This window comes from Branchiostoma floridae, chromosome 11, assembly GCF_000003815.2.
Source record: "Branchiostoma floridae strain S238N-H82 chromosome 11, Bfl_VNyyK, whole genome shotgun sequence".
Classification (NCBI taxonomy): Eukaryota; Metazoa; Chordata; class Leptocardii; order Amphioxiformes; family Branchiostomatidae; genus Branchiostoma; species Branchiostoma floridae.
In genome coordinates, this window is record NC_049989.1 from 21,180,788 (window position 1) to 21,189,057 (window position 8,270).

The 8,270-nt window shown below is 44.5% G+C and overlaps 1 protein-coding gene across 1 annotated transcript; it reads left to right on the top strand.

Moving 5' to 3' along the window:
* The first annotated feature begins 1,135 nt into the window (after positions 1 to 1,135).
* LOC118425374 (NLR family CARD domain-containing protein 3-like) lies at positions 1,136 to 6,728 on the top strand. The gene is made up of 5 exons (XM_035834181.1): positions 1,136 to 1,181; positions 1,342 to 1,599; positions 3,092 to 3,136; positions 3,393 to 6,228; positions 6,665 to 6,728. Exons 1-5 carry the CDS (start codon positions 1,136 to 1,138, stop codon positions 6,726 to 6,728), a joined length of 3,249 nt encoding a protein of 1,082 aa, XP_035690074.1.
* Positions 6,729 to 8,270: the final 1,542 nt, after the last annotated feature.

Genomic DNA, 8,270 nt, shown 5'->3' on the forward strand with positions numbered 1-8,270 from the left:
TATCAAGAAGTGAGGGTTAATGAGTTTAGAACAATGTTTCTTGTCTGTTTCAGGTGCTGTTCCCACATACCTGACACACCTGTCTGTTTCAGGTGCTGTTCCCACATACCTGACACTCACCTGTTTCAGGTGTGGTTACGACATACATGACATACACCTGTCTGTTTCAGGTGCTGTTCCCACATACCTGACACACACTTGTCTGTTTCAGGTGCTGTTACCACATACGTGACACACACCTGCCTGTTTCAGGTGCTGTTACCACATACCTGACGCACCTGTCTGTTTCAGGTGCAGTTACCACATACCTGACACACACCTGTCTGTTTCAGGTGCAGTTACCACATACCTGACACACCTGTCTGTTTCAGGTGCAGTTACCACATACCCGACACACACCTGTCTGTTTTAGGTGTTGTTACCACATACCTGACACACACCTGTCTGTTTCAGGTGCTGTTCCCACATACCTGACACACACATGTCTGTTTCAGGTGTTGTTACCACATACCTGACACACCTGACTGTTTCAGGTGCTGTTCCCACATATCTGACACACACCAGTCTGTTTCAGGTGCTGTTCCCACATACCTGACACTCACCTGTCTGTTTCAGGTGCTGTTACCACATACCTGACACACACCTGTTTCAGGTGTGGTTACGACATACATGACAAACACCTGTCTGTTTCAGGTGTTGTTCCCACATACCTGACACACACCTGTCTGTTTCAGGTGCTGTTCCCACATACCTGACACACACATGTCTGTTACCACTAGGGATGTGTACAGGTACAATGTACTGATACAGTACCGGTACAATCAATTAGGTACAGATACAAAAATACCGGAACCCTGGGGTACCGGTACTGGACCTGTATCTAATTAGTGCAAGTCAGGCAGGATAACAGGACAGGGGATGGCCACTTTGACAGATAAAATTACTGTGAAATCTCCATAGCAGTCTCTGAGCCCCAGTGAGAGAAAAACAACAAGGGTCACACACCTGTCTGTTTCAGGTGCTGTTACCACCTACCTGACACACACCTGTCTGTTTCAGGTGCTGTTACCACATACCTGACATACACCTGTCTGTTTCAGGTGTAATCACCTACCTGACACCTGTGTGAGTCATCATGGCTGAGGGACAAGGTGCAGCTGGGTATTCAGGTGAAACTGCAGGTGAGAAATGCTGCTTCTTATGCAAAACTGTAAAAGACTGTAAAAATATGTTATTTCCAATATTAGAATTTTTAAAAAAAATCTGATAGACGTATAACTCGGTGGCCGGGCATGTTTTTTTTTTTAGCAAATGATCCATAACCTTGCTATTACTTTACAGGTGTCCGTAACTACTTCTATTACACTAAGGAAAAGGTGAGCTCAGACTGGAAAGACCTGGCCTTCCATCTTGGGTTGGAACAACCCGACATCGACAACATCGAAGGGAGAAACCGAGATGACAAGTCTCGCTGTATGGACCTGTTGGAGGAATGGCTGAAGCGTAACGGAGAGAGAGCCACCATAGAGGTCCTGATGGAGGCTCTGTCTGAGGCAAACCTGCAGAGTGTTGTGGATGGTCTGAGGAAGAAACTTCAAGGTAAGAAAATATTAGAAGATGTACGGAAGGAATTGCCTGGTATGGTGTGCTTCTTTCTGTACTCTTAACATTGCACATTGATATCTTACTGATATTGAGTTATAGTTCATCTTTTCTACCTATCATAGTATCATTGTTTTTGATCAACTGATTTTTCATGTTAAGTTGTGTTGCTAAGATAACCCAAAAAAAATCCCACTTTCTTTTTTTTTGCTTATGGTTCCTGTCCAGAGGAGGGATCCGGGGTTACCCAGAATGCATTTTTACCTTTGACTCCTGACTTCAGGTTGTTTGTCATGTATGGCTGAATGTGATTTCCAGTCTTGCCCAGTTTTAGGGCTTTCTGCTCTGTGACTGTGCAGTTTTAGGGGGCAGGTTTATTTAGTGTCTTTGTAGAGGCAATGAATATTACATTTAGGTGTCGGAGACATCAGTATTCTATACGTTAGATTTGGGTATTTTGTCTTCAAACAGCATTACGTAAACATCAAGATTTCATGATACTCCCGGAAGGAATTTTCGCCTCGGTTACTAAAAATCGTGGGGACCTTAGGTTTTCAGTATGTGCAACATGTACTATGATGTCTTAGCTTGCGTTGGGTGCCACAATAATCTTAAAGGTCCCCACATTTTGGTGAGAAATTTGAGATTCGGTTGAGTTATCCACACAGTTGTTCACTATTGATCGCGGTGGATGTCTCCCAGGCGTGTAGTTTCAAGAAATTACAATTTTTTTTAAATTTTCGGACACGTGTTGCACATTTTGGGCTATGTCCGGCCGGTTTTGTGGCAGCTGTCATGGACGACTCGGCCGTGCCGAATTTTTGTGCTCTTATCAGCCCAGGACCATATTGTCAAGCAACACGTAAATGATATGCCCTCGTTGAGATGTTCAAGTCCACACAGCCAGAAAACAGCTGTGGAAATGCCACTAGTTTTAAATCAGACATCCACCTAGTGACTGAAGTCTATTGTATGTAGACACCAATGTTTATGTATGCAGATTTTCATGATGAAATATATGCATAGAGCACTGATCAGAGTCCTGTGTTGGCACATGGAAGAAGAGAACAGAACAATAGACCACCTGTTCTAGATTTTTTGTGACTTGTCACGTTTGTTTTTTCTCGGCAACCCAGTTTTGCAGTCATGAATTTGAGGTTACCAGAAAAAATTGGCAGCACCGCAGGTTGACAGGCACAATATCAACTTGTGTGGAATAGTGACTTATGGATACGGTACAACCTGACAAATTACGCTTACAGGACGAAAAGGCGGGAGCCACCACTTATCTGTCCATCTGGGGCGCGACATAGTTTCGAATAAAATAGAACTTCCGGTCTAACATATATAACTGGCGTAGACCGGAAACCGCAATGCATTGTGGGATACGCCTGATCCCTCCTCTGGGTTTATGTCATTATTTTGAATGAATTAGAGAGTCATTTTCTTCAGAACATATTCCATTCAATGCTTTTCTGTCTATTTCCAGAAATGCCCTTTCCAGTTCCAAGTCCAGAGTCTTCTTCATTGACAGGTGGGAAAAGGTTTTGTGACATACAGGTGAACTTTTAGTTAGTCAAATGTACTCTGACAGAACATTAGCGAATAACTCTTGGTATATTGAAAGATCTTCTACTGAAGAATGCAAGCTAACAATACCCTTGTTTGCAGATTAAACTTCCAATACTCTGCCAAAAAGAACTGTGTTTATCCTCAAATATAAAGTGTCTTGACACCCAGATTTTTTTCTAAGTTTGAGTTTTAAATCCTACATTTTTTTTCTATTCCAGATGTGTTCCAGAAGTCTGTGAAGAAGTACTATGAGTTGAAACTGTCTCACTTCAAGCCTCTGATCTGGAATGACAACTTCACACTTACCCTCAGTGATATCTTCACCCAGTTAGAGTTGGTACCAACAAGTGAAAAACAGTTCAAAACATCAGAACCCACCAGAAGGGGACAAAGGAAAGAACTGAAGTCATTAGACGACTTGTTCAAGTCAGATGTCACAGGACTGACCACAGCACCAAGGTGCATTCTGATTGAGGGTGACGCTGGAGGGGGGAAGACAACGTTTCTGTCCAAAGAAGCCCTAGATGCCGTCTCACATACAACAGAGCTGGGCAGAAGACACAGCACTGTCCTTTTTATCCGACTCCGAGAGGTGAGAGAGGGGGAGACCATAGAGGAGATGGTGTGGGACCAGTGTGTTGATGAAACAACCGAGGGTATTGATGTACAATCCATCAGAACAATCCTAAAGAGAAACAAGTACCGTGTGCTGTTCATCCTAGATGGGTATGATGAGCTGCGGCCTGAGGCCAGGGCAGCCGGGCAGGCCATTCCCAAACTGTTGTCTGGCAAGTTGTACCCCAACAGCACGATTGTGATCACCTCCCGACCCTCAGCAGGAGTGCAGCAGTACACCCGGCCAGACTGTCATGTGCACATCATGGGCTTCTCTCCTGAACATATGGTGAAATATGTGAGGAAATATTTCATTAGAGATCCTGAGCTGGCAGAGGATTTCATTGGGAAATATTTTACAATCAATCCATTCCTCAACCAGAAAACATTTCTTAATGATCAGAAACTCAGCTTAATCCAGATTCCAATGTTCCTGATGTTGGTCTGTGTGTTGTGGGAGGAGGACCAAGAGATGGTGTCTACAGGAACAATGACGGGGCTGTATGACAACCTGCTGACATGTCTGGTCAGAAAGCACTGTGAGCGGGAAGGAGTGGACATGCCAACAGAAGGGCTACCTGCAGAGGTTGCTGAGTCATTACTGCAGTTTGGCAAGCTAGCACTAGAGGCACTACTCAGGAATGAGACCCTGCTTGATCTTACAGAAGTAGAGAAAGAAAAGGTGAATTGGGAGTTGCTGTTAAAGCTGGGTGTGGTCTCCTTGGAGGTGTCTTCCTCTAAATTGCATCCTAGGAAACAGCTGAACTTTTCCCACAAGACCATGCAAGAGTTTCTGGCCGGGCGTTATGTTGCTCATGCTCTGTTGAACCAACACATTGTAGAGCTGCTGCAGCTCACCTCCATAACCAAGGTGTTTGAAGTCAGTAACCTGCTTCAGTTCACGTGTGGCTGTGACTCACGGGCAGCACAAGCTGTGATGGAGGAATTGAGCAAGATCAGCAGCAAAGAGTTCACACACTTGAGACCAGATCAATTTGAATGTTCAAATGTGCCAAAGGATCAAGACTTGCAAAAGTCCTGCAAAACATATGAAGAGTTTGCAGCATTGTGCCTAACTATCCTTAGTGAGAGACAAGAACCAGAAGTGCTTCAGGGCATCAGTCAGGCCCTCCCAATTGTCATGCTGAACAGCTCCATTAACAGTAGGGAAGCCACAGGTCTGAAGTATTACATACAAAATCTTCATTCAGCAAACCTGCCAGACAGGCTCATACTTAGGATCGGTGGATACACTGACAGCAGCTACGCAATTCAGTACCTTCAGCAGTGTTTTACAGCTTCACTCCCTGGACTTAGATTGGACTTAAAACTATCAGGACAGTTTGACTCACCTGATGAGACTGCCAGGCTGGTTTCAGTTCTGAAGAATGTTCCTGGTCTGAGGGTGCTGGATCTGTCAGGAACAGCCCTGTCACATACAGGACTAACACCATCATCACTCCAGCCACTTGTGCAGGGGTTCAGCCACATGTCTCTGTTAGAGGAGCTGGATCTTACTTGGAACCATGACCTTGGTGATGCTGGGATGGAAGTCCTGCAGGTTTTGCTGTCCAGTGTTCCACGTCTGGCTGTACTCCGTCTAAGGAGTGTCAGCATGACAGCTGTGGGCATGTCATCCCTGGCTCCCTACATGCACCACCTAGTGGGACTGAGAGTACTGGATATAACTGGTAATAAGATCGGTGACACTGGGCTGGAATCTCTCACCACCGTCCTCCCCATCTTCACAGCCATGATGGTGTTGGTCCTGAAGAGGATCGGTATCAGCCCCACAGGCATGAGCACACTGGTCCCTGCACTGTGTCAGCTAACCAGACTGATCAAACTGGACATCAGTGGTAATGCCATAGGAGACCCTGGGCTGGAATGCCTGGCTGCTATCCTCCACAACCTCACAGCCATGAAGGTGTTGATTCTCAGGAGTACAGATATCAGTGACAGCGGAATATCAGCCCTGATCAAAGCTGTGCCTCACCTGGTGCAATTACAGGTGTTGAATGTGAGTCTCAATTACATAGGGGACTCAGGGATTGTCTCACTGGTGCAAACACTCTGCCAGCCCAGCAGTTTGGACATGGAGCAAAACCCACCTGGTGACAAGAGTCTGACCACAGCCCCTCATTATAACACCACACTACAGGAGCTGTACATTGGGGAGAATGACGAAGTAACAGGAGCCGGACTGGGGAGGGTCGCACAGCTCATCAGCGTACTGCCAGCACTGACCAGGCTGGACATGTCTCGTCGCTGGGACACACCTGCACACCTGTCTGACACCGCTGCCATGGCTCTGGCTGAGGCTCTACCCAGACTCCCTGCCCTGGAGCGGCTGGACCTGGAGCACATCTCCATGGAGCCTGCAGGGTTCCAGGCTGTGGTGCAGGCTGCTGAGGAACACCCTACACTGAAGTGGCTGTAGTGAGTTATATTTACTATGTTATCCTATATGCATACTGTACTGAGCAGGGAGCTTAAAAGAACGCTGAAGTTAAGTGACTTATAGTGGTTATCTTATGAGCATTAACCATACTGTACTGCTCTAATATAATGTAGTAGTTGATAAAATTCTACCTAATAAGATGTGTGAATTTATATTTTCTCCATTGTTTAAATTCTAACGAAATGTGATATTGAGTATATATATGATATTGAATGATAAAAACCTGAGTGTACTGGTAGCATTACAGGTACTGTACCAGTATTCAGTGTTATATTAACCTTATATGGCACCAGATTATTTTTGAATTTCTTGTTTATCAGAAGTTGTACTCCCACGTTCTGCTGTTATTGTTATGACAACATGTAGCATTTGATGTAACCTAGCATCTCCTTTCTTCCTTTTCCCCATCCACAGCTACACTGAGCGTCTAGTTCCTGAGGGAGCGGACACCACAGCCAGCTGCCTGGATCTGTGGTAAAGCTGAGTCCCCAACATGCCGACCTGTTGCTGAGGTCAGCATTCTGTATTAAATTTTATAAGGCTTAAGACATTCATAAAGAACTGATTTTGTTTCCATCTAGAATAATGAGAGCTTTCAAATACAATGTAAAATTTCTATGATTGTAGTAATGTTAAATCCCCATTCCAATCTATAAGGAATAAACAAAGCTAGTTACTATAAATTATGTTAATTAGAAAAGAAAGATAATTTTGCTTGGTGTTGTGTGGAGGACCACAGGTGTGCTAACAGGTGTGTTTGTTACAGGTGTGGCTGTCCCGACAGGTGCCCTCCAGTTTGGACCCCCTGTGTAAGTACACCAGCAGGTGTAAGGTGTGGGGACCACAGGTGTGCTAACAGGTGTGTTTGTTACAGGTGTGGCTGTCCCGACAGGTGCCCTCCAGTCTGGACCCCCTGTGTAAATACACCAGCAGGTGTAAGGTGTGGGGACCACAGGTGTGCTAACAGGTGTGTTTGTTACAGGTGTGGCTGTCCCGACAGGTCCCCTCCAGTCTGGACCACCGGTGTAAGTACACCAGCAGGTGTAGGGTGTGGGGACCACAGGTGTGCTAACAGGTGTGTTTGTTACAGGTGTTGCTGTCCTGAAAGGTTCAACCCGGACATCACTCAAAAATCATCACCCCAACATCTGCTTGAAGACCGTATGGAAATCCCTTGAATCTTCTTGAACGTGGACATCAGGGATGTCATCACGGGTTGCAATGGATCCTTCTCCTCCACTCAGACTTGTCTTCCATGGAAATCCCTATGACGACTCAACTATTCAACTGCTTATGTAATGCACATCTGGACTCCAGACAACAATGATGTAACAAGGACACATAGTCTATCCTGATGAAGGGACAGTTATGACAGCTGTTTAGGAAATAAATTAGTCTGATTTTATGTGACAAACATGTATATAGAAAAATTATTTCTGACATTTCTAAGTGACACAGCTTTCTGTAGTATTTTTCAAAGGAGATTTCCAATGCCCAAACATCATTTTGCTTTCAGCAGATGGCAATGATTGATGTTTAACTGGAGTTCTTAATGTTTATTGCATGACTACACTGTTTTTTTATTCAATTGACATGCATGGTAGTAAAACCTTGATACAGGTGTGCCTACAGGTGTGGCTGTTCCCACATGCTCGAAGCCCGACCAATCACTAAAAAACACTTAGTCTAAGATCTTTCACCTTAACATCTGCTTGGAGAAGTATTTGAATTTTGGCCTTTTACTTAACTTTGCCACCCAACAAGCACGCTACTGGAAAAAGTTGTAGTCCTTAGGACAGGGCGTTAAGCCTTGTTCCACTGTTCATTGTGCTTATCGTAAAGAGCTAATCTTTTTTCCTGGTACAATGAACCTGTAAATAATGTACATTAAGGGTCTTCTCTGTCACAACTATTGGAAGACTAGCTCCTCAGTGAGCTAAACTGTTTTTTTGTGTACTTTTTGTGTCAATAAAGTTTTTATTATATGTTCATTCATTCATTCATTCATTCATTCATTCAT

What these genes read in the sequence shown, in the direction of transcription:
- LOC118425374 (XM_035834181.1), top strand. Translation starts at nt 1,136, where the DNA reads ATGGCTGAGGGACAAGGTGCAGCTGGGTATTCAGGTGAAACTGCAG. An exon ending in GTATTCAGGTGAAACTGCAG is followed by an intron (nt 1,182 to 1,341) that starts GTGAGAAATGCT and finishes ATTACTTTACAG; the next exon opens with GTGTCCGTAACTACTTCTAT. An exon ending in CCTACACTGAAGTGGCTGTA is followed by an intron (nt 6,229 to 6,664) that starts GTGAGTTATATT and finishes CCCCATCCACAG; the next exon opens with CTACACTGAGCGTCTAGTTC.